The sequence below is a fragment of the Odocoileus virginianus genome, unplaced genomic scaffold (genome assembly GCF_023699985.2).
Source record: "Odocoileus virginianus isolate 20LAN1187 ecotype Illinois unplaced genomic scaffold, Ovbor_1.2 Unplaced_Scaffold_41, whole genome shotgun sequence".
Lineage (NCBI taxonomy): Eukaryota > Metazoa > Chordata > Mammalia > Artiodactyla > Cervidae > Odocoileus > Odocoileus virginianus.
The window spans coordinates 1-25,656 of NW_027224303.1; the positions used below are offsets into that span (position 1 = coordinate 1).

Genomic DNA, 25,656 nt, shown 5'->3' on the forward strand with positions numbered 1-25,656 from the left:
CTTCACTTTCACTTTTCACTTTCAGTGTTAAGTCACTGTAAGTAGCAGCCATAATACTGGAGATTTATCTCCCATCATGAGAAATATTTGCAGGTTACTTAGTGAAAAATAACAGAAGGAGAGAATGCTGTATCTCTACTAGGCATTTTAAAAGTGTGGCATATCATCACGTACTCTAACTGAAGAAACAGACATTTCCCTGAAACTTGCAACAAAAATGCCATTTTTCTAAATTTGATAATGGCTTTTATCCTGGGACATGGGGCGGGAGGATGGAGAGTAGATTAGGACCTTCACTTTCTATGCTCAACACTTCCGTGGTGTTTAGAGGTATTAGTAAAAACCATGTATCACTTTTATAATTAAGCAGTTATAGCAAAGATCAATTAATAACTGTGTATGTGTGTTAGTCGCTCAGTCATGTATGACTCTTGGCAGCCCCATGGACTGTAGCCTGCCAGTCTCCTCTGTCCATGAAGTTCTCTCCAGGCAAGAATACTGGATTATCATTTCCTTTTCCATAGGATCTTCCCAACCCAGGTCTCCAGCATTGCCGGTGGATTCTTTACCCCCTGAGCCACCAGGGAAGCCTCAATAAATACTGTTCTATTAATACATTTTAAGTGCTGAGTCAATGCTTCTTTAAAAACAAAAGAGGGAAATATTATTTTTAAAGGGAAACAAGTGTTGATAAACTCTGTGCCTGACTCAGTCAAGGAATGACAAGGTGACTATGACAAGTTTGCTCCAGAGACACTTTCTTAACAAATTCCGGTGGTTTCCCTTCTGTGGGAAGGTGGTTTCCCTTGCCTTCTGTGACCAACTATTTAATGAGCCTCTTTAGGTGGCCTTTCCCAGGGTTCACACACAACTCTTCCTAGAAAATCTCAAAGCCTTCCTGATGGAACAAGTATTATTTTCTAGGCAGCTCTCACCAAAGGGCAGCCTAGTAATAAACAAGTTTCATCTCCAGAGGCTTCAGGGTCTCATTTCTGGCAAAGGATGTGTGTGCTGCACACGATAACACTGTCAAAACTTGCTGTCTTATGAGGAGATTTTTGACATCATAACAAAAAAACTCAGTATACTCCTAAATATTTATCTCTCTTTGTCTCAGAACAACTCCTCAGAGCTCAGGGATTATGTCACTCCTTGCAGCAAAATGAGGATCTGCTTTCTGTAAAACTGTAAACTGTATTTTTGGAGTTCACTCTTTCATTTCAAATATTTCACGTTACCAGGTAACTAAGGGCAATTGCACTATGTAGTCAGCCCTCCTTATCTCCAGGTTTCACATCCACAGGTTCAACCAACGTAGACCAAAAATACTTGTGAAAAAAAACAAACAAACAAACAGAAATTTCCAAGAAGCAAAATTTTAACTGTGTGCCAGCAACTATTAACAAAACTTTTGATTATATTAGGTGTTATAAGTAATCTAGGGATGACTCAAAGTATATGCAAGGATGTGCATGGATTACATGCATGCAAGCCCTACTCCATTTTCCATAAGAGACTTGAGCATCCACATATATTGGTGTCCAGGGGGTCCTGGAACCAGTTTCCTGGGGATACCAAGGGACTGCATATACCAGGCAAGGGGAACCTGTAATTCAGGCTGCACTTTTAGAATTAAAACTGACTCCTAAATTTGCAAGACATTAGAGACTTGAAGAGAAATAGTGTTCCACACTAGGAAACAATGTGGGGTTCTGATGTTCTCTGGGTTTACCTTGATTTGGAGCAAAGGAAATGTTAGCTTCCGACTTTAACAACCAGATGTTTTAGATGAAGTGCCTGACTGTATAATATCCATGGAGATTCCTGCTCTAGTTTGCTCGGTAATGCCCCTCCCTGACATGCCCTGTTTGATGTTTCAGGAATTCGTGATGATCGTCGTCTTTGGTTTGGAGTTCATCATTCGAATCTGGTCTGCAGGCTGTTGCTGCCGATACCGCGGATGGCAGGGAAGACTGAGATTCGCCCGAAAGCCATTCTGTGTCATAGGTGAATATCAGAGTCCTGGACGCCCAGGTTTAGGGCACTACATCCTTTTCTTCTCCTGTCTCTGGTATTACCACATTCGGTTCATGTTAAAAGCTAATATTCATGGCTTCTTCACCATAGGCCAGGCTCTCTCATGATTTGAGAGTGCTAATTCATTTAATCCGCTTCCCAGCTCAGTGAGGTAGGTATTGTCGCTATCCGAGTTTTGCAGATGGAGAGGCTGGGGCACAGAGACGTGGGGTTGCGAAAGTCACACAGCTAGTAAGTGGGTGGCGCTGGGACTGAGCCGGAGGGCCTGGCTCCGGAACACCCATGTCAAGTTGAGTTGTGCTGAAACACACGGATCTCAAGCATCGCCCTGAACTAGGGGAAGCATTGATTTCCGTGAGCATAAAGACCTATTTTTGTTCTACCGTGTAAGCAGTGCCACTTTCATGCTCTTGGTCCGCTGAAATGTGTAAGTGTACTGTGTCCTGGTAAAGCTTACTTATGAGCAGGCCTCAAGAATAATTACATGTGTGGCTTATTACACTCACTGTAACTATGAGACCTGATAAAGTGTTTTCCCCTCTGAAATTTGGGTCCCCACCCTACAGTCCCCGAATAAATACCACATGTCTGCAGCTCCCTGTCGCTTCAAAGAGATTCCAGTTACCTGGGTGCCAGCCTGAAACTATAAAACATTCCAGAGTTAAGATCTGGCACCTCGGAATGATATATTTTAAAGTGTATCATAAAATTGAAAATTCTAGTCAACTCTATCTCAAATTTTAATTATTTTTTTCAGGTAAGTTGCCTACATCATGGCCTTTTATCCCTAAATATTTCAGTATGGATTTTCCAAAAGAAGACTATCAGTTTGCATAATCTGCTGTACTTAAATTGGACGTTAGTACAGCCCCTTGTCTAATCTGCTGGCTGTATCCTAGTTTTGCCAGTTGACTCAATAATGTCCTTGTAGCATTTTTCCCTGCAGTCTAGGGTCACACATGGCGTTTAGTCATCAGGTCTCTGTGGTGTCCTTTTATCTAGAACAGTTCCTCAGCCTTTCTGTCTTTTACAACACTGACATTTTTGAAGAATTTGACCTATTTTTTAAAAAATGAAATGTTTTTATTCCTTTGGGGGAAGAATAGTAAAACCCTGTGTACCATAGCTTCTTGTAATTGTGGATGTTGTAGTTGCTGTTATTCAATAGTTACATTTGGTTTCCTTGCTCTTTTCTCCTTCCTACTTCTTTGGCATTGGAGAAGGAAATGGCAACCCACTCCAGTGTTCTTGCCTGGAGAATCCCAGGGACGGGGGAGCCTGGTGGGCTGCCGTCTATGGGGTCACACAGAGTCGGACGCGACTGAAGCGACTTAGCAGCAGCAGCAGCAAATCCAAATGCTGAAAGTTCCTGGTGAGCTTCCTTATTTCCACTGCTTCCAACCTGAGAAACTGGGATTTTAGTTACAAGCTAGTTTAGGCAAAGCTCCTCCTCAACAGAGGATTTTCCATTCTGTTTCAGAAATTGTTGAGCATCTTTAGGTATCTTCTTCACCCAATTCTTAAGGAGGAAGTGGAGAAACCCTTTGCACGGGAACTGTCAGAGGAATTCTTTGTTCCATCTTTCATGCCAGTGCTGTGTCCACATCCTGGACACACGTCCTGAGCATGGGGAAGTGGGGGTGCTCCCCACACACCCGCATATTTCAAGAGTCTCCATTCATTCAACTGGACTTTGTGGAAACGTGACTGCTTGCAAAGCACTACAGTTACAGAAGTGACTTTAGTGCAATTCTAAGTTACATCAACCTTAAAACACCTTGCTTGGCCTTTGCTGATGCAGTCTGTTTGTCTGGCTGTCCCTCTTCTGCCAGATGAAGTGAAGAGGAAATTGGGCACCAGCTCCCAGCCCCCAAGGGGCCCACCTGACCCCCAGGGCACATCCATGCAGGCACTTGGTTTTTCTCTGGAGGTCTCCTCTCTATGAATCCCTGCTCAAGCTACACCACAAAACACTGTAGCTTGATGTGAAATTATGGCACAAGAGCTTCCAGTACTATAAGGGACCCAAACAAAACAATTCACAAGGCAAACAGTTTAGCAGGACTCATTCAGCTTCTATAGGGTAAAGTTGGTTCACAGATGACTGCAGGAATGTCCCGTTTCAGGCTTTAAAACCAATTAAAAATTGCCAAAGAATGTTCAAACTACTGCACAATTGCACTCATCTCACACGCTAGCAAAGTAATGCTCAAAATTCTCCAAGCTAGGCTTCAACAGTATGTGAACTGTGAACTTCCAGATGTTCAAGCTGGATTTAGAAAAGGCAGAGGAACCACATCTGTTGGATCATCAAAAACACAAGAAATTTCCAGAAAAACATCTACTTCTGCTCTATTGACTACACCAAAACCTTTGACTGTGTGGATCACAACAAACTGTGGAAAATTCTTCAAGAGTTGGTAATACCTGTACATCTTACCTGCCTCCTGAGAAACCTGTATGCAGGTCAAGAAGCAACAGTTATAACTGGACATGGAACAACAGACTAGTTCCAAATAGGGAAAGAAGTACATCAAGGTTGTATATCATCACCCTGCTTATTTAACTTATATGCAGAGTGTATCATGCGAATGCTGGCCTGGATGAAGCACATGCTAGAATCAAGATTGCCAAGAGAAATATCAATAACCTCACATATGCAGATGATACCACCCTTATGGCAGAAAGTGAAGAGGAACTAAAGAGCCTCTTGATGAAAGTGAAAGAGGAGAGTGAAAAAGTTGGCTTAAAACTCAACATTCAGAAAACTAAGATCATGGCATCCAGTCCCATCACTTCATGGCAAATAGATGGGGAAACAATGGAAACAGTGAGAGACTTTATTTTGGGGGGCTCCAAAATCACTGCAGATGGTGACTGCAGCCATGAAACTCAAGGAAAAGCTCCTTGGAGGAAAAGTTATGACCAAGCTAGACAGCATATTAAAAAACAGAGACATTACTTTGCCAACCAAGGCCCATCTAGTCAAAGCTATTTCCAGTAGTCATGTATGGATGTGAGAGTTGGACTATAAAGAAAGCTGAGCACCAAAGAATTGATGCTTTTGAACTGTGGTGTTGGAGAAGACTCTTGAGAGTCCCTTGGACTGCAAGGAGATCAAACCAGTCAATCCTAAAGGAAATCAGTCCTGAATATTCCCTGGAAGGACTGATGCTGAAGCTGAAACTCCAGTACTTTGGCCACCTGATGCGAAGAGCTCACTCCTTGGAAAAGACCCTGATGCTGGAAAAGATTGGAGGCAGGAAGAGAAGAGGATGACAGAGGATGAGATGGCTGGATGGCATCACTAATGCGATGGACATGAGTTTGAGCAAGCTCCAGGAGTTGGTGATGGACAGGGAAGCCTGGCGTGCTGCAGTCCATGGGGTCACAAAGAGTCAGACACAACTGAGTGACTGAACTGACTGAAAAATTGGTTTCATTCCAATTCCAGAGACAATGTCAGTGTATTTCTGACCTCTAAGCTAAAGAGCAGGTTCTTTCCCACATGTTTGCTGCCTTTTGATAGCTGTTCTCAGCTGCAGATACATCAGCACATCTTGGTCCTTTAATCTTCCTCTTCCTCTCTCCAATCCTTCTGGGACTTGGTGTAGCATGTGGTTCTGAAGATGCTGTTGTGTCGTCTGTAACTCAGCCACCTTTAAGCCTGTCAGCTGTGACCTTACGGATTTAGCATGATGTGGTATAGATGTGGTTGGAGCTTAGTTACCTCTTCAGGCCTTTTCTTCATTTGTCATTTTACCTCTACCAAATCAGCTTCTTTGGAAGAAAACCTCACAGATAAATATATAATGAATACCCACTAGAACAAAAGCAAGATTTGTACTTACACTTAAGGTAACTATGCACTTTTCAGTCTTTTATTCAATATATGTGTAATGATTTGATTTGTGGTCCAGCTGAACCTATGTAAGACTGAAACATGTTCAAATGAGGCTCTTTCGGATGAGGTCGGTAAGATGTAACCTACACAGAGCAACCAAATGTCACCTGCCTGAAGGCAGCAGGGTGTCCCTAATGGCTCCCAGAGCCCTTTCTAGGCCACGCTTAATAGGGCCATAAAAAATGATTGATGTCAGGGGTAAAATGAGCAATCGCAATGTAAAGTAAACCTGGATTTCCCTGCTTGACCTAATTTACTGCGGCAAAGTGGACAGAGGTGCCATCTCTCCGCTACCTACTAGAGCCACACCTATAGCACGTCATGCTGAATCTGTTAGGTCACAGCTGACAGGCCTAATGGTGACTGAGTCACAGGTCACACAACTCCATCTTCAGAACCCCGTGCTACACCAAGTCCCAGAAGGATGCGAGACAGGAAGAGGAAGATTAAAGGACTAAGATGTGCTGATAACTGCTGTGGGCTTGGAGATGAAGCTAAGCTCTCTCAAGACTCCACGTACCTGTAAGATCTAGTTACTCTGAACATGCCGCACACCCAAACATTTTCAGAAGGCTTGAGCATTCAAGAAAGGGCCCAGAGGAGACTGGTGGCCTGTGTGCCTGCTGTGTGGGGCTGCCTTCTGAGAGGCACCCTGTAAAACAGAGCTGAAGCAGAGCGAAGCCCCTCCAGCTGTTGCCTTGGGCAGGACTGAGTCCTGCGGACCAGTTAATCCCATTTGGACACAGGTTGGTTCATGGGGCCCATGGGCTGATTCCCAAAGAATCGTAACTTCCCTCCTGACCTGCCCACTCCCCACCCCTGCGTGGGAGCCAGAACCGGAGCATTTCCAAATACTGTTGATTTAAGAAAACATAAAATCATTATATTCTTGTGTTTGAAAAACATCTTTTAGACATCTGTAACCAACGGGAAGAAAAATCTATTCATTTTTTAAAATTAGATGCTTTCTTTACTGAACTGATTTATCTCTCCTTGATTTGGGGAGTTTGAAAACTGGTAAAAGCTTATCTTGAATTGCAAAATTCTTATATCTATGCCTTCAATTTACATCTCTCACCTAAGATGCTGTTGGAATAACATGTCTGCAGCTGTGGCCAGTAATCACTGCGCTACAACTTGAAGAGCTGAATGTGTTTGTGGATGACTAATGAGTTGCCCTCATTTGTCTGGACTGGCCACTTTCTGATTTCTTTTCTGATCTCTCTACAATCAAACACAACTCATTCACTCAGTGGCCTTAGCATAGAGAACGTGTAAAATAACCTCAAAGATTGAGTTCATAGTCACTCCTTTTCCAGCTTTCATTAATGACTTGCCTGAAAATTGCAAACCATACCCAAGACTGGTGCTTAGATTATGACAGTGAGCCTGACGTGTCAGAAAGTCAACAAGTTACTCGTAACCGTGACTTTTTGGATCCCCGACGACTCCTTCTAGAGACAGATGGAACAAGGCCGTAGTTTTCAGTCCTGCAGCGCATCTCAGGAAAGCAGAAAAGACTAGCTCGTGATTAACCTTGGATCAGTATTTGATGCTAAATATAAGTTGATTTTTTAATGCCGTTTTAGCAGTTCTCCTTCTGTGTAATATTTCCACAGGAAGACAAAAGGCAAAGCCGAGCACAGAGGTGTCCCCCGTGAGCTGAGCATATGTGCCTTTGACACGGGAAAATAGCAAATGTATATATTTTTTTAATGAGGAAAAAATAACCAATGTCTTCCTTAGCTACAACAAAATTAGAGCCTTTATTAAAATGAACCACACAGCCAAGGCCACTGTAATATATCTGCGAGTTCATCTTATTGAAAGCAGCTTCAGGTGCTGATGTGTTGGAAAGCTGTATTCGAGACACTTGGATGCCACTGACTCCTAAACTGGAGATTGAGGCACTGTTTTTCTACCTCTCCAGCCTCTCCATCTTTCGTTCCAAGAGACGTTCTTTTCAGCTGCACTCGTTTTCCCGCCCTCTAGTCTCCTCTGCCCTTTACTGAAAGTTATTTCTCTTGGGTTGTTTCATGTCAGCCGTGTGCTCTTCTCTGCCTACTTCTATGTCTGAATGTCCAAACTCATGCGTATGGTCAACTCCGTGTGATTAAGCAGACCATCTGAGGACCGTAAACCTTCTTGACTCACTTGACTACAGAACTGTAAAGCCATTTCAGTCTCTATAGTGAATATAGCTGATATTTATTGAAATTTGCTACGTTATGGATACTGCTCTTGAACTCTGTAAATAGTGCCTTATTTAATCCTGCCGAAGTTTTACAGTATCTTTTTTAAAGATGTGGAAGTAAGATAAGGTTTGAGAAACTTGTCCACACTTAGAAAGATGGTGAATGAAAGAACTAGGATTTCAATCTAGAAAAATAAGCCTACCTGATGAACTGTTTTCACTCACAACACTTTTGACATCAAACCTGTGGGGTTTTCCCTCACATCAACCAATTCTCCAGCTTTCTGGACACCCTTGAAAGTGAAAGTTGCTCAGTCATGTCTGACTCTTTGCAACCCCATGGACTGTGGCCTGCCAGGCTCCTCTGTCTGTGGAATTCTCCAGGCAAGAATACTGGAGTGGGTTGCCATTCCCTTCTCCAGGGATCTTCCCAACCCAGGATTGAACCCAGGCCTCCCGCATTGCAGGTGGATTCTTTACTGTCTGGGCCATCAGGAGAGGTCAAGAATACTGAGTGGGTAGCCTAGCCCTTCTTCAGCAGATCTTCCCAACCCAGGAATCGAGCTGGGGTCTCCTGCATTGCAGGCAGATATTTTACCAGCTAAGCCACAGGGAAACCAACAACGCAATACAATTTTGACACTAACAATGGGTATTAGTATGAAACCCCGCCGATCCAGCGTTTATTCTCACTGGACTTTCCCTCCCCAACTTCAGACACCAGCCACAGAGAGGTGTGCAGGCTAACACACTCTGCCTGGCCGACTGCAATCTAGGGATTCCAATAGCCCCCCATGTTGCTAGAATGACGCAGAGTTCAGGAAAGTGCTGTACATTATATCACATTATATTTTTTATATTTATTATAAGAGCTACAATCTGAGAACAGCCAAGTGGAAGAGATGCATCGGACAGGTGTTTGGGGCAGAGGACTGGCTAACATGGAGATTTTGTGCCCCTTCAAGAGCCCCACCTCCCAGAACCTGTATGTTCACCAGATGCTCACCAAACCCCATGGTTTAGAGAGAGTTATGGAGCTCTCACAGCTGTTGGTGACTGAACTCTTTCTCTCCTAAGAGGTCCTGGGTCTTCCTGGTACCCAGGAAGCTCAATAGGGACCCCTAGCCAACAGTCGTCTGATTTTTGGACAAAAGGCATTTATCATGCCAGAGATCCCAAAGCCTAGGAGCTCTGTACAAGGAACCGAGGACAATGACCAAGTATCCACTCCCCAGAGTACCACATGACCCAACTGTGAGAAAATTGCTCTTATTGTTTATTAGTGTTTTTAAATTAAATTTAGTCAGCCTTGTCCATTGTCATCAACTTGCATTTGTAATATCCATTAGTTGTATACAAATGTTATCGTTTGTCACCTAAACTCTTTGAATAATAAGTCAGACTTCACAAAATGGCATTAATTGTAGTATCAGCTTTAAATATTAGCCTTATTACTTCAGTTAGATCAGGTTACTTGTTGCTGCTCTCCAACCTAAAGAAGAAATTAAGCTCTGAAGTAGACTAATTTGCCTCTGCTATGACTGCATGGCCTCTTGAGCAATGCTTTCCTGAGGTCCCTGGGTATGTCCTAACTAGAGACATCTCCGGGTAAGTGACACCATTCTCAGAAATGCATTCACATGTTGTTCATGCTATAGACCGCTGGAGACCTGTTTAGGTCACTTGACCTGGTGTGCAAATTTGAGTGTCTTATAGCTTGATTAGCTCATAAGGCTGGACCATAGGGAGAATATGCCTGGAGAAAATGAATAACGAAAGATTATTTCCCACTCCTTCTATAAGCCTGAGTGGAGCAGTATGATACATGGTACCAATATTCTGAACTTTCAAATGTTAACGTAAGAAAATTCACTCACAGACAGTTTATTTATTATGTGCCAAACGTGATCTTAGGTGCAAATGACACAACCATTAATAAATCACAATCCCTGCCCATAAGCACAGAAGCTCCTTTGCCCTTGGAGCAAGAGGAGACTGGTTGTGTTGATTCAGAGCAAAGCTGATGGAGGCAGGAGTCATGGACAGAAGGGTGTAGAACATCATGATCGACTGGAGAGGAGGGAAAGGTCCCTTGGATTTTGAGCTCAGTCACCCAACAAACAGCTACACTATGTCCAAGTGGGGTTCTTAATGCCAAGGATGCTACATTGCTCTAAATGGGCAGTGTCCTCTTTCCTGTCGAGCTGATACTCCAGGGGCCAGAGAAAAATAATATGCAGGCATATTTTTGAAAAACAAGATAACATCAACTACAGAGAATGCAATGAAGAAAATAAACAGAGAGATTAGGAGTTCCTTTAGATTGAGTGGTCCAAGGGAGTCTTTCTAAGGAGTGGACACTCAAGTCAACCTGAGTATTACAGGAGCCACTGATGAGATGATGTGGGCAGAGGTCTTTCCAGGCCAGAGAGCAAGCAATGCAAAGGTTCTGGAGACCAAGGGAGCTCGGCCTATACCAGGAAGAGACACATGGTCATTGTGTCCAGAGTTCTGTCTGATGGACAGACAGCCACTTTCAGGGGCCGTGGGGGCCACATGAGGCCATATAGTTGCCTGAGATGAAGCAGTGTCTAAGATGGGCCATTAGGCAGAGGTCCAGTAGACGACTCTTGGGCCTAATGATAAATATTTAGGTTAAAAACACAACATTTTGATCAGACAACAAGAAGTATGGCTATATAAGGCCCTGGGTCTCTTGGTCATCTGTCTATACCTGTTTGAACTTCATATCGGAATATATAAATCATTATCCATCCAGGAAAATATAAACCTGTCCCTCTGACTTTTCCACGCATCTATATATCTACCCTTACATCTGTGTTTCTGCCATCTACATAGAAATGTGAAATGTCCAAACTGAAAAGACAATGTGTTTTTCCTGTGAGCAGCAGGAATTAGGGGAATGTGATGAGCGTGCTCACATTCCCCTTGGAAACTCTCACCAGAAATCAGCTCCCAAGGGCCTCTGAGCAAAGGACTCTGCAGCATCCACTCAGGGATGGCTGTGATGCAGATTTATTTCATTAAAGATGATTTATTTCCTTTGAGAAATGGCCCCTCACTGTGTTGAGCTGTTATCTGAAGACTTACGATCAATAGGAAGCATTACTGTCTCTATAAGGTCAGTTTTCTGAGTGCTGCTTGGAATTTGCCAGCAGGAGCCCCTCTCCCCGCAGTGGAAGATGTGCAATTCAGCCCCTGTGTGTGGCTGTGGAGATGTTCCCAGCACATCTTTGCAGGGCTTGTGTTTTATTTTTAATAAATACCACAGAGCGAGCGGCCCCGTGCACAGCTGAGTGCAGCATTTGAGAGCATGGATAATGTGCTGTGTAGTGGGCGGCTTTTAAAATTAGATTTTAAAGCTTCATCCTTATTAAGATGCTCAACCACAGTATAAATGCATCTTTAATTCTTCAAAGAGCACATTCCTATCACGGAATTTGGAGCTTAGTTAGAAGATAGAGCTCGTCAAGCAGCACTGTGTCCCTCTGAGATGTTGCTTCACTCTCACTAGATAGAGACAGTAAAATTGAGGCTCCATGAAGGGAGTGCTCCCTGGTTAACCCCCAAGTCAGCCGCGGAGCTGGGGCAGAAAGCCGACTTCCCCTGGCTCCCAGCTCTAATGCATCATCTCTGGAGAGTCAATTTTAATTACAGTATAATCCACTTAATCTACACACGGAGGAATAATGAGGGAGCAGGAAAAATGAATTTATTAGCAGGTTGGCAGGAGACCACGTGATGCAGATCAGCAAACTTCCTGTCGAGATGCAGGTTCCCAGTGAGTTCTAGGTGGTTTTGCTGCCACAAGAGATGACCCTGATGCCGCAGCCACAATGGGCAAAGGACTGCTTGATTCTTCTCACTTTGACACATAAGCAAAGTTTCAACTTGAAAATGCTGCAGAACCACAGTTTTGCCAGAAAAAAAAACTTAACGGATTTTTTTTTTTTAATAACAGTAGTAATAAGAGGAAAAACAGAGTGCCTAGTTCCCCTTCTGCACTCCTTTGGGTCAAAAGAAACAACCACAATGAATTAAATGCTCAACTCACCAACTTCCTTGAAACAAGAGATGAGTGAGCCTTTGCTTCATTGTTGACTTTTGATTACTTTCACACCAATCCACGGTGACTGTGAACTTGCTGGACCATCTATTGTCTATTTCCTACACACACATTACAAAACAGATGATAGTTTAAGAACTGTATTTAGATAAGAAATCTTCCTTTAAGGCTGAATATAACAGGAGGTCAGGACTTGGGCTACTTCGTGTTACATGAACACAAATAAAATTTTAAACTATAAATCATATTTATGAACTATCACATATAACCCTCATTGTTGTTCAGTTGCTCTGTCATGTTCAACTCTTTGTGACTCCATGGACTGCAGCACACCAGGCTTCCCTGTCCTTCACTATCTCCTGGAATTTGCTCAAATTCATGTCCATTGAGTCAGTGATGCCATCCAACCATCTCATCCTCTGTTGTCCCCTTCTCCTTTTGCCTTCAATCTTTCCCAGCATCAGGGTCTTTTCTAATGAGTTGGCTCTTTGCATCAGTTGGCCAAAGTATTGGAGCTTCAGCTTCAGCATTAGTCCTTCCAGTAAATATTCAGGATTGATTTCCTTTAGGATTGACTTTCTTATTAAAATTGAAAAAGATGGTAATACCCGTTTTACATATCAAAAAAGTGAGCCTTAAGGGTCTTATCAAGGGTCATGCTGCATATAAGCAAAGCAGTCAGAACAACAACAAAAACGACCAAGAGAGTGAGATATGCTCAGGACATCCTTCTATGGTACCACGTTATCTCCCTGCATCACTCATGTGCAACGCAACAGGAACAAATCAATAAACCACATGATGAGGTCTGGGTCCTGTCCCCACTGGAGACACTAGCTAATGTGAAGCCAAAAAGAAAATAGATGTTAGTATCAAAAAATGCAGTTCCTTTTCCCAGCAGTCATCTTCCTAAGAGCTGGCCCTTTTTTTTTTTTCTACTTTTCATTTTGAAATAATTGAAGACTTACTTAAAAGTTGCAAAAAGAGTAGAGAGAGTTGTCCTGCACCCAACTATCCTTCAGCCAGCTTCCCCCATTGATGGCATCTCACGTGAGTTTAGTGCAATTACCAAAACCAGGAAGTGGATTGGATGTGTTACTGACTAAACTGCAAGCCTTGTTCAGATTTCACCAGTCTCTGCATGCAGTCAATGAAATTTTACCGCACAGGTTAATTGAACCATCACCACCATCAAGACACAGAACCTTCCCACCCCTAAACAAACTCAAGGTGCTATCTCTTTAGAGTCACTCCTCCCCAAAAATCCCAGCTCCTGAGAATCACTGATATTTTCATCCCTGTAATTTTGTCATTTTCAGATTGTTGTGTAAGTGCAACCATAGTCATAAATTCAATCTTTTAAAATTGCTTTTTTTCCCACTCAGCATAATACTCTTGTGATCCATATAAGTCATTGCAAGTAACAGTAGTTCAGTCCTTTGTATCGCTGACTAGTATTCCATGCTATGCATTACATAGTTATCCATTTACCTGTTAAAGGTCATGTGGCCGGATGACCAGATGGTCAGGTCATTTCTAAGTCAAGCTGCCATGAACATTTATGTAGAGGCTTTGTATGAACATAAGTTTTTATTTCTTTAAGATAGATACCCAGGAGTGGGGTTACTGGCTCCAATGGTGTTTGACTTTATCAGAAGCTACCAAACTGTTTCCAGTGCCTAGCTATTTCTTTTAAAATACAGAAATGCCTGGAATACTTCATGACAGTAAATTACATCCATATTGACTTAAATGACATTCATTACTTTCATAGAAAATATATGTTTCTACTTCTGTTTTTCTATGAAAATTATTCTAATAAGCAGAAGTTTCTGAAATTCATATTTAATTACTTGGGTCAAGAAATAAGTGAAAATATAGTCCATTAAGGAGCAGTTCTTCATGCTCTAGTAAATGCAAATTTGATGCTTATGTAGATGAAGTGTGAGAGACTAATTAATGTAAAAAACCAATACTGTACAAATTCCTGAAGGACCATTACTTAAATCTAACTTTACTTTGTAGGAAGTCCTTATTCAAGCAAATTTTACTGAAACCAATACTAATTATACTTGCCTGCTCAAGCAGCAGTCCCCAATCTTTTTGGCTCCAGGGACTGGTTTCATGAAAGACAATATTTCCACTGGCCCAGGAGGGGATGGTTTCAAGATAATTCTCATAAGGAGTGCTCAACCTAGATCTCTCACATACGCGAGAGATTCACGGTAGGGTTTACACTCCTATGAGGATCTAAATCAGCCACTGATCTGACAAGAGGCAGAATTCGGGCAGTAATGCAACCAGCGGGGAGTGTGTGTAAATATAGATGAAATTTCACTTGCTCACCCACCAGTTACCTCCTGTGTGACCATGTTCTGTGTGACCATGTTCATAACAGGCCACCGAACAATACTGGTCCATGACCCGGGGGTTGGGGACCCTGTGCTAAAGGATACTTATAATCACATCAAGCCTCAAAACTCGAATCCCTCAGGATAAAATGCTTAAAGCTATCACCACGCTTTGGACCAAATAATCATAGTCCTGATGTAATATAAAAAAAAAAAATTGTTATCCCTGATCCCACACCTTTCAAAAATCCTCTATTCTTTTTTAAACCATTTTTATTGAAGTATAACTTACAATGATTTGTTAGTTTCAAGTATACAGCAGAGTGATTCAGTTATATATATATAAGAATGCTGTGCTATGCTTAGTCACTCAGTCATGTCTGACTCTTTGTGAATCCATGGACTGTAGCCTCGCCAGGCTCCTCTGTCCATAGAATTCTCCAGGCAAGAATACCGGGGTGGGTTGCCATGCCCCCCTCCAGGGGATCTTCCCAACCCAGGGATTGAACCCAGATCTCCCGCATTGCAGGTGGATTCTTTACCATCTGAGCCAGCAGGGAAGCCCATGAATACTGGAGTGGGTAGCCTATCCCTTCTCCAGGGGATCTTCCTGACCCAGGAATCAAACCAGGATCTCCTGCATTGCAGGCAGATTCTTTATCAGCTGAGCTACCAGGGAAGCCCATATATAAGAATATATGTATTCTTTTTTCAGATTCTTTTCCAGTTTAGGTTATTATAAGATCTGAATATAGTTCCTTATTCTATACAGTAGGTCCTTTTAGTTTATATATTTTATATATAGAAGTGTATGTCTGTTAATCCCAAATCCTTAATTTATCCCTCCCCTCTTTCCCCTGTGGTAACAATACATTTGTTTTCTATGACTATGTCCATTTTCATTTTGTAAATAAGTTCATTTATATCATTTGTTCAGATTTCACATATAAGTGGTATCATATGACATTTGTCTTTATTTGACTTACTTTGCTTAGTAGGATCATCTGTAGATCCACACATGTTGCTACAAATGGCATTATTTCATTCTCTTTTGTGACTGAGTAATATTCCATTGTATATATGCACCACATCTTCTTTATCCATTCCTCTGTTGATGGACATTTAGGTTGCTTCCATATCTTGGCTATTGTAAGTAGTGCTGCTATGAACATTGCAGTACATGTATCTTTTTGAAGTAGCATTTTCTCTGGATATTTGCCCAGGAGTGAGACTGTAGGATCATAGTATAAGCTTTAAAAAAAAAAAAAAATCCCCCAATTCTTAAAACTATTTTTAAAACCTTCAAAACCCCCTCTCAAAATCTCCCAGTGAATCTTCCATCATAATCAACAGAAAAGTCATTTTCTTAAAAGTTAGTAACAACTCTACACGTTCATGAATTCCAGCTCCATCACCACCACTCCGGGCATAAGCAATGTTAGAACAACTAGTTACTCATTTGGAAGAAGATCAGGTTGGATCCATATTTATCTTATCATATTCCAAGATAAATTCCAAGTAAATCAAAGATTTAAATAAATATTGGATGGCAGAAATGGGTAAATTGTCATATAATCTTGCAACCAGGAAGGTCTTTTTAACTGTGCCTAAAAATATAGAGACCATAGAAGAAAACATTGATAAACTTATACTACATAAAATTTTTTAAAGATATAATTAGATTGCATAAAATCAAAAATACTGTATGATAAAACAAAGTAAAACAAGCAATGTCAAAAGACAAATGTAGGAAAATATATACAACACCTATCAGAGACAAAAAGTTAATCATCTTAAACTCTAAGAAGCTCTAGAAATCCAGAAGAAAAATCCAGCAACCCAGAGGAAAATAAAAGATAGCAAATGAGTATGAACAGACAGTTCCCAGCAAAAGAAATACCCATGTGCCTTGTAAACACAGTCTTGCTCATAAGAAATACAAAAGGCAGCGTTTTCTCACCTGTCAAATCGGGAAAATTCAGTTACTTTTTTAGTGAGACGGTGAGGAAACAGGAGTGCAAAGTGGTGTCTCGCTTATGGAAAGTGTCATGACTACTAAAATTACATGGAGTTTACTCTGTGCCCCAGGAATTCTCCTTCCTGACAGTCTCATCAATTCGTAGTAAGTAGTAAATAGAGCTGAATAAACTGTGAACACAATGAAGATGATCTTTTGGTTAGATACGGAAGGACCCAAGATGTATTAATTGAAAGAAAAAAAAAAGATGCTGCAATATTACCTACATAGTGTGCTATGTTTTGTGTAAGAGAAAAATAAGATAGATACATTGCTCTTTATTTATCCATTTATTTGTTAAAAAAAAAAGGAAGAATTTTTTCAGAATAAAAATGTTCAGCTAAAGATATTAAATAGGAACAAAGTGAACAATCCTAGAACTGACTAATGCAATCAGAAACAATTACCAACTTAGTAAGACTTCTTGTTATGTTTTTTGTTGATTGTTTTTCTTAAATCATCTCCCTCACTACTAAATTCCTAGAGTTTGAGTCCATGTGTCTTTAATAAGAATAAATTGCATTTTAAAAGAAGAGGAGCAGGGGAAGGAACCACTGTAGGTATTTTTGAGTCTAAAGATCTTTGTCATTGTTTAGTCACTAAGTCAGAGAAGGCAATGGCACCCACTCCAGTACTCTTGCCTGGAAAATCCCATGGACGGAGGAGCCTGGTGGGCTGCAGTCCATGGGGTCGCGAAGAGTTGGACACGACTGAGCGACTTCACTTTCACTTTTCACTTTCATGCATTGGAGAAGGAAATGGCAACCCACTCCAGTGTTCTTGCCTGGAGAATCCCAGGGACGGGGGAGCCTGGTGGGCTGCCGTCTATGGGGTCGCACAGAGTCGGACACGACTGAGCGACTTAGCAGCAGCAGCAGCAGTCACTGTCTTGTCTACTCTTTTTTGAACCTGTGGACTGTAGCCCACCAGTCTCCTCTGTCCGTAGCACAGTCATTTCTGAAATGATCATGTCTAGAGCTCTTTAGATGTGATCCTTCCAGAAATGGTTGCGTTACGGTCCCTGAGGATATTCGGGGTGGGGGTGGGGTGGTTGTAGCTTTATTTTTGACTGGATGTTCATTGTTCTTCACCCATGTTTCCCCCAGAAGGGCTTCCTCAGCCCTGAACCAGGTTCCCTGCGCCTGCCCTGCTGCTGTCTGAACAGGCATCACCCTGGTTGTGGTCACTTCCTCAGTCCATCTTGCCAGCTGTCCTTTCACCTCTGTGTGGGTGGAGGGCATTGGTCTCGTCTACCCTGCCCACGCCCTTTACTATCAGAAGCCCAGGTCCTAGCAGCTTCTGACCACGATAAGTGTGTATTGAGTGAATAAAAAATTCAAAACAGTCGCAAGCCATGAGGCATTCACCTGCACGACCTCACCTCCCCACAGTCTCACCCTATACATACACAAGGTAAACACAATATAAAGAATGAAGCAAAACTGTGACAATTACCCAAGCAATGCAAACAAAGGGTAGCACCTTGACCTCAGTTCACATGAGTTTTCAGCAAGATGATTTTTGCCTGAATTTTTTTAATGTAGTTGCTTCATTTGGTCATGTGAATGTGATGATATTTTTTAACAAAGTGCTTATTTTTCATGCTTGTAATTACAGGTTCTTTACAGGATGATTTTCTGCTACTGTTTTCTCAAACTTTTTACTTCTGTCTTTTACAAAATGTTTGAAATATTTGATTTTAGCCCCTACCACAGACTCCAAATCTGCGTTTGGAATGTGGAGATCAAAGTAGTGTAGCTAATCCTCAGGACTTTGCCATCGTGTGACTTCAGAATCCATCTCTTATCAAGTTTCTGTGGTTTTCTGGAATCTTTACTGGTCACAACATTAAAATATGCACATCTGAAACCATTTTTAATTACATTTTTTTCCTGCTTCTCCAAAGTTCATTTGTGGAAATATATCCTTCCCCACATCCCCAGGTGGTATCACCACGTGTTTTCAACAAACCTTGTTTTTTGTTCTCCTCTAAACATAGCTGTCTTGTTTAAAAAGCTCTTGATGGTAGGAAAGGGATTGATAATAAAAAGAAAGAGAGCCCAGAGTGGGATCCATCCTCATGACTTCAGGATTTGTCGTGAAGCAACCCGTCCCACAGTCAGAGCTGAGACTCATGTCATTACCATGAGTTCTAACCCTGTCTCTGGGAGTAACTTATTCTGTCATCTTGTACCAGCCTCTCTGGGACTCCATTTCTTTCCTTTTAATCACAGATAAGAACAGCAATATACTTTATAGGCTTCATAAAAACAAATATGAAATTAGAAAGTTCTAAAACCTGCCCCTTATCTAGTGCCAACGAGGATGAATTTTGCCAAACATTTGATCATTAAGGATGGTACTTAGGTCTGTAATTAATCATGATCCGTTTGACTAATAATCCCCCTAAAAAGATGGATATAATCTGCACATGGCAACAAGTAGGATTTTCAAAATTATGTGTGTCAAGTGTTTATTTATGGCTTATATTTACTCAAATTCACTCTTTTAAAGCACTATTTTTTTTCATTCTTCACAGAAGGAAAAGTCCATTTTCACACCCCAGTGTTTATCCCTAAGGATTATCCAGCAGCCTAAACTATCTATTTCTTATTTTTAAAAATAAGCTGTGCCTTGAAAAAGACCGAAAGTCAGGTGTACTGGGTAATTCTCAATATCCCTGGATGGCGCTCAGAATCAGTTCCCACCCACAGGTGTCTTTTGGTTACTGACATTTGGTTACTGAAATGGCATCTCCACCTGCAAAATCCAAATAGCACAGTCTGTTCAAAGAACTTCCTGAAGACATGCTTTCAGAAATTTGAGAAGTAGGCGATGATTAATCAAAACCTGCATGCCATCTGAAAATAAGTATCAGATTTCTCAAAGAAAAATTACATTTCCGAATACTAGTAAACACAACTGGCTGCCAAGAATCAAAGAGTCGGCATCATGTAAAGCCTTAGAGTAGGAACCAAAATGGAGGCTGGCTATTTTGTTTTCAGTTGGTAAGGTTACACCTGTGATGACGTCATTGCTTCGCTCTCGGTGCATAAACACTCAGGTTACCACACTGAAGAGGATATCCGAGCATCGTGGGGCCAAAGGGGATTGCCAGCAGAAGTCTCAGCCATGAGCTTTTGTTGGTGGCAATCCAAATCTTTTTTTAGACTTGTAGTCAAATACTTGTGTGGGCCCTGCTGAGCTGGAAGTGATCGCAGCGTTGCCGTCTGGTGGGCATGAATATAGGTACCAGGTGATGGTTTCACACAGCTTCCTCAGATGTGTGCAAAACTGCGGTTTCTAAAAGTCATTCTCGTGCTTTCTATATAAAGGAACACCACATAAGGCCAACACGTCACTGCCCTGGAACACGTTCTGAATCATCTGGAAACACCCCTGACATTTCATCCTCCTGATGGATGGAGAGCTCGTGGGATTACACCCAGGTGATTTACTCAGGACCCTCGGGGTTACCTTCAGTAGGATGTGTTTGCCTCCTACTCATTCACAGCAGTTCTCAAAGGACATACGCTTTTTTCCTGCTTCATAAACACAGAAGCACAGCTTCCACACATCCTCCCATCTGTACCCACCTCTGAAGTGAGAAGGTTCAGTGCCAGGCTAGTCCCATGGCACCACAGGACTAGATCAGACCTCAGCACACCTGAGTCTGCACCCCTGACCTCTGCCCACACTCCAGCCTCACCATGCTATTCCAGTGTCTGGAGGGATCTCAGGCAACCCTGTTACCCATACCCCTCAAACAGCCCCCCTTCGTGCCCACTCTGTCGACAACAGCCCCCCATCTCAGCTGACAGGCTTTACTCACCCAGTTTCTCCAGCCAGAAATCCTAAAGTCACCCTTAGAGCCCACAATCAGCCCCACAGTGGGTCCTGACACCTCCTCCTTGGCGCGTCCCAAGTCCACCCCCTGCCTGGGTCCTCCTCACTTCCCCTGGCTCCTCTGAGGCTGCTCTCGCCCTCGGGCTGGACCACGCCAGCAGCTTCCTAATTGGCCCTGTGACCTCCACTCATGTCATCCAGCCCCCTCTGGATCTGGTTCCCAAAGGCAACCAAAATGACCTTGGAAAACTCAAGTGTGATTTCTCCCACACCCCGACCCCACCACACCTGGAAGGACAGCTAAAGCACTTCTAAAGCTGCCTTGATCTGGCCAGAGACACCCCCTCACCTCCCCTCAAGCAAGTGATCACACTTCCACCTCTGGGTCTTTGCACCGCCTGCCTGGAGCACCTCCCCCCAGATGGGGCGATGGCCACCCCATCACTGCATTGGACCTGGATTCCTGTGACATCACCTCTGAGACATCCCCCCAGATCATCCACCGGAGAGCACCCCTGTTACCCTGTGACCCCACCCCTTGCCCTGTTTGCTATCTCTCATGATTCTCTCGCTCCTGGACCTTGGGTTCCGCCCTTACTCATTTGGACAATATCAATCTACACTGTGTTACAGAACATTAACTCCTTGAGGACAGAAAAACATCTGTTTTCTTCACTGCTCTCTCTCTGGGTTCGGCTCATAGCAGACATACACTGAAAGGTGTTTGGTGGGTGAACCACTGCCTGAATGAATGAATTGCCTTAACACTTAATAAAAGAAAGCTCATTTCCAAAACTCCTGCTGATGCTTCGTCACTGAACCCTTTAGTCTCCAAACAAAGAATGTACTGCCTAGAATTATAGAAACCGGAGCCAGGAAGCATCTTGGACCCTTTCCAGTCCAGTCCACCTCACTGTAAAGACACGAAATCCAGCTTTGAGAGAACTGATGGTGAAGCAAGCACAGCTCAAGCTTCCTATGCTTCTACACTTTCTACCTCTGTTCCTTTTGAGAGGTTAGAATGTTGTATTCACAAGGAAATTTCAATGAGACCACAAAATTTCAATTCCTCCTTGTCTTGATGTTCTATTTGCAAGAAAGCATCTGGCATGGTACACTGTGGTGTTGGAGAAGACGCTTGAGAGTCTCTTGGACTGCAAAGAGATCAAACCAGTCAATCCGAAAGGAAATCAGTCCTGAACATTCATTGGAAGGACTGATCCTGAAACTGAAGCTCCAATAGTTTGGCCACCTGATGAGAAGAACTGACTCATTGGAAAAGACCCTGATGCTGGGAAAGATTGAAGGGAGGAGGAGAAGGGGACGAGAGGATGAGATGGTTGGATGGCATCACCGACTCAATGGACATGAGTTTGAGCAAGTTTCAGGAGTTGGTGATGGACAAGGAAGACTGGTGTGCTGCAGTCCACAGGGTCACAAAGAGTTGGACACAACTGAGTGACTGAACTGAGCTGATGGTACACTGAAAACTGACAAATTCATGCAGAAATTGTCCCATGTAGACAGGACAGCTGACCACTACTCTGTTAGTCTTCTGTCCTATTGGGAAAACCTAAAAGATGAAAAATTGGTTAATATAAGATTTCTTCTAAATTTACTTGAATGTTCACCATTTGTAAGTAGTTATATTTCCTACCCTTAGTAATCCTTTATTCCATGGGTTTTCACATTTAAGGCTTGCCTACAGCCCTGTTTACTGATCTTTTTATAAGAGAAAGGTTATCAAGAAGGAAGCATGGCATAAATTATAAGCAGTTTAGAACCAGATATACATGGCTTTGATTCTTGGCCCCATGTACTAGCTAAGACCTTGGATAAGATTCTTGAAACTTCTTGGTATCACTTTACTCATCTGTAAAGTGTGGTGTGGGGTGTGTGTGTGTGTGTGAAATATTGTTTTAAGCCGGGACATTAACCTGGCAGCAGGCACAATGAGGCAGACCCGGGCTTTCTGTGCATTACGTCACTGAATCTGCACACAGCCCTAGGGGCAAATGGCTCTGGTCCCTACTTTCAGATGAAGACTCAGACTCAGCATGGTCAATAGGCCGGAGGGTCCACGCCCTGGGAAGGGCAGCACTAGGAGGACCTGGGCTGTCTCACTAGGTCCACACTGATGGCCCGCCACAGAAGGCCACTGTGGAGACGGGCTGGAATTGATTCTGTGCGCTGAGCATCCCAAGGAGCCCGTATCCCAGGGACACCAGCAAACGCCCCTTCCACCACTGACTCCCTTGGCCAGTGGCCGGCCTTCCTGGGCCAATAGCTTCTATTTTAAATAACTAATAATTCTCCTTATTCTCATTACAAAAGCAGCAAAGGCTTATTACAGGTCATTTGGACAAAATAAACGTGTCTAAAGAAACTAAACTTTACACATAATCCCACCACCCAAAGAGAATCACTGTTAGCATGCAGGTGTAGGTACTTAAAGTATTTAGTTTTGTATATAAGAACACATAATCCTTTGGAGGCAAAATTGGTAGCAACTTAACATCCTGCTGTGTATCCTACCTATCTCATCAACATTCTTCTAAAACATGAGGTTGTGTGGCTACGTAGTTATCAATGGTGGTGATACTACTGCTACTGACTCAATGGACATGAGTTTGAGCAAACTCCGGGAGATAGTGAGGACAGGAAAGCCTGGTGTGCTGCAGCCCATGGGGTCACAAAGAGTCAGACACAACTTAGCAACTGGACAGCAGCAATGATATAAGTTGGATAAAATGTATTATGGGCTAACACTGAGCAAAGACCTTTTGAATGTGCTAACCACATCTGTTTGATACAGACTCTTTTATGATTCCTATTTTACAGATAAAGAAATTGAGGCACACAGAGGTTCAGTAGCTTACTCCCAGGGGCCCAGCTAGTAAGAGTAGGAGCCAGGGCTGAAACCGAGGCAGATGGATTCTGTAGTCCGTGCTTTGGAACAGAGGGACTGGATTGTTTCTGAGGAATCCATTTTTGTTAGAGATTTGAATTAGAATCTAATTTTTTATATTATTTAATAGTAGTATAATGAACCTTCATTGACATCTACAATTTTTTCATTGGGCTAAATTCCTAGAAGTAAAATTACTGAAAGGATAGTTAATGCATGCATTCTAAGTTAATGCATGCTTCAGTCATGTCCGACTCCTTGCAACCCTAGGGACTATAGTCTCTGTCCATGGGATTCTCCATGCAAAAATACTGGAATGGGTTGCCATGCCCTCCTCCAGAGATCAAACCCAAGTCTGTAACGTCTCTTGCATTGCAGGCAGATTCTTTACTGCTGAGCCATCCGGAAAGCCCCCAGATAGTTAATACTTTTGGCCTATAATGCCCAAGTTCCCTCCCCCACAAAATTAAACCATTTTATTGCTACATAAAATCTTCACGAAAAAACTTTTCTTCCTCCTCTTTGTAAATATTGACTTTTTTAAAAATGTTGTCTGTTTCATAGATTAAAATGGTACCTTGCTACTATTTTAAATTTCAAAACTAGAAATTCTAAAAAACTTCTTTCCACATACCTATTGGCCATTTTTACATTTTCTTGGGGTTAAATTTATATTTATGCCTCCTGTCCAATTTTCTACCAGCATGTTTTCATATTATTTTTACACATTAAGGATAGGAATCCTTTGGCCATCATCATATATGCTGCAAATATTTCTTTGAAGATTTTTTTTCATTTTTAAAAAATTTATTTATTTTAATTGGAGGCTAATTACTTACAATATTGCATTTCAATCTATGTGGGGTTTTTCAGCACATTTTTAACTTTTCTATATTTTGTATAGTTGTGCTTCTCTACTGCAAAATGTGGGCTATTTTACTATTGTTCCTAAGATCCTTGATATTATAAAATGTTACTCTATGTGCTCACTATAAGAAAATAACCCATCAAAGAAATATGCATCAAATCAGGATTGAACATCTGTACTCTGGCACAGGAAAAGAGACATGCTTTGCCGGCCTTCAGCCGCTTGCTGAAGCACCTGGAAGAGACCAGCGAGGCGGTAGATGATTGCAGAAGGGACAGTAGGTGTGACAGGGTGCACCCAGAGCTCCAGGCACGAGTGCACGAGCATTGCCTCGACAACCTGACGCTTGCGCTGAGCTCTCGAAGCAGCTGAGGGTTGGCCGCACGGGGAAAGGGAAGAGGCTTCCAGAAAGAGCCGCAGCCTTTTGTTGGGGACTTTGAAGCCAGGCAACAGAATTTAATTTTTGATCTGAGTGTTGAAAAAAAAAAATTGGTTTTGATCATAGAGGTAATAGGAGCACTCGAACATTTTAATCTAGTAACAGAATACAAAAGAGTTTAGAGACAGCAAAGACAGGAGCGTGAAGAGCTGGTCGGAGTTCATGGGGTGGCTGGGAGAGGGGGAGCCTCACCCTGAACCACGACCAGAGGGAGGAGGAGAGTCGGGAGGGACTGTGGACTGATGAGCTCTCAGAGCTAAACAGCTCTCTGGATGTGAGGTGAGGGAGGCAGGAAAGCAGGTGCTCACCCACAAACCCAGCATGCAATCTGCATCAGGATGCTGGGGTTTAACTGATACAGTTTATTTGGAAATTTACCTGGGAAAAGAAATAGACTTAGAATAACTGATAATTTTTTAAAAGAAATGACACTGAAGGGATATTACCCTGCCACATATCTAATGTCATACTAATGCAGGAGTAGGCAATAAAACAGAAAGGCCCTAGAAACAGACCTCTCAGTGAGTATATGGAAACATTTGAGAAAGAATAGACTTTTTATTTAGCTGGCACTGGGAAAACTGACTATCATATAGGATAAAAAGCAAGATCATTTCTCTGTTTCTCCATAGAGACGAACCTATATTTCATAAAAGTTAAAGATGTCTCTGGGAAAGGAAATGGCAACCCACTCCAGTCTTCTGCCTAGGAAACCCCATGGGCAGAAAGCCTGGTGGGCTACAGTCCACGGTGTCGCAAAGATCTGGACAGGTCTGAGCAACAGCGCACAAAGATATCTCAGAGAAAGTCATGCAAATTGTTATAACATACAAACCCTCAAACTCCAGTACCTTCTCAAAGTAAAAGTCCGTTTCTCACTTGTGTGGTAGTCCAGTGCAGGCGCTTCTCGAGGAGACGGGTGTGCGGAGGGGCCCTGCGCGCACTCACTCGGGCCCAGGCTGACCAGGACCCGTCATCTGCAGCATCTGGCTCTAAGGACATCCT

The 25,656-nt window shown here is 42.5% G+C and overlaps 1 protein-coding gene across 1 annotated transcript in view; it reads left to right on the top strand.

The window, feature by feature from the left end:
• The first annotated feature begins 1,878 nt into the window (after nt 1-1,878).
• The window catches only part of LOC110137758 (potassium voltage-gated channel subfamily KQT member 5-like), a 35,146-nt gene continuing 11,368 nt past the window's right edge, over nt 1,879-25,656 (top strand). Inside the window, exon 1 of the mRNA XM_070463197.1 lies at nt 1,879-2,007. Within this exon, the coding sequence (XP_070319298.1) occupies nt 1,890-2,007 (118 nt within the window). The 5' untranslated portion in view covers nt 1,879-1,889. The remainder of the gene's footprint in view (nt 2,008-25,656) is intronic.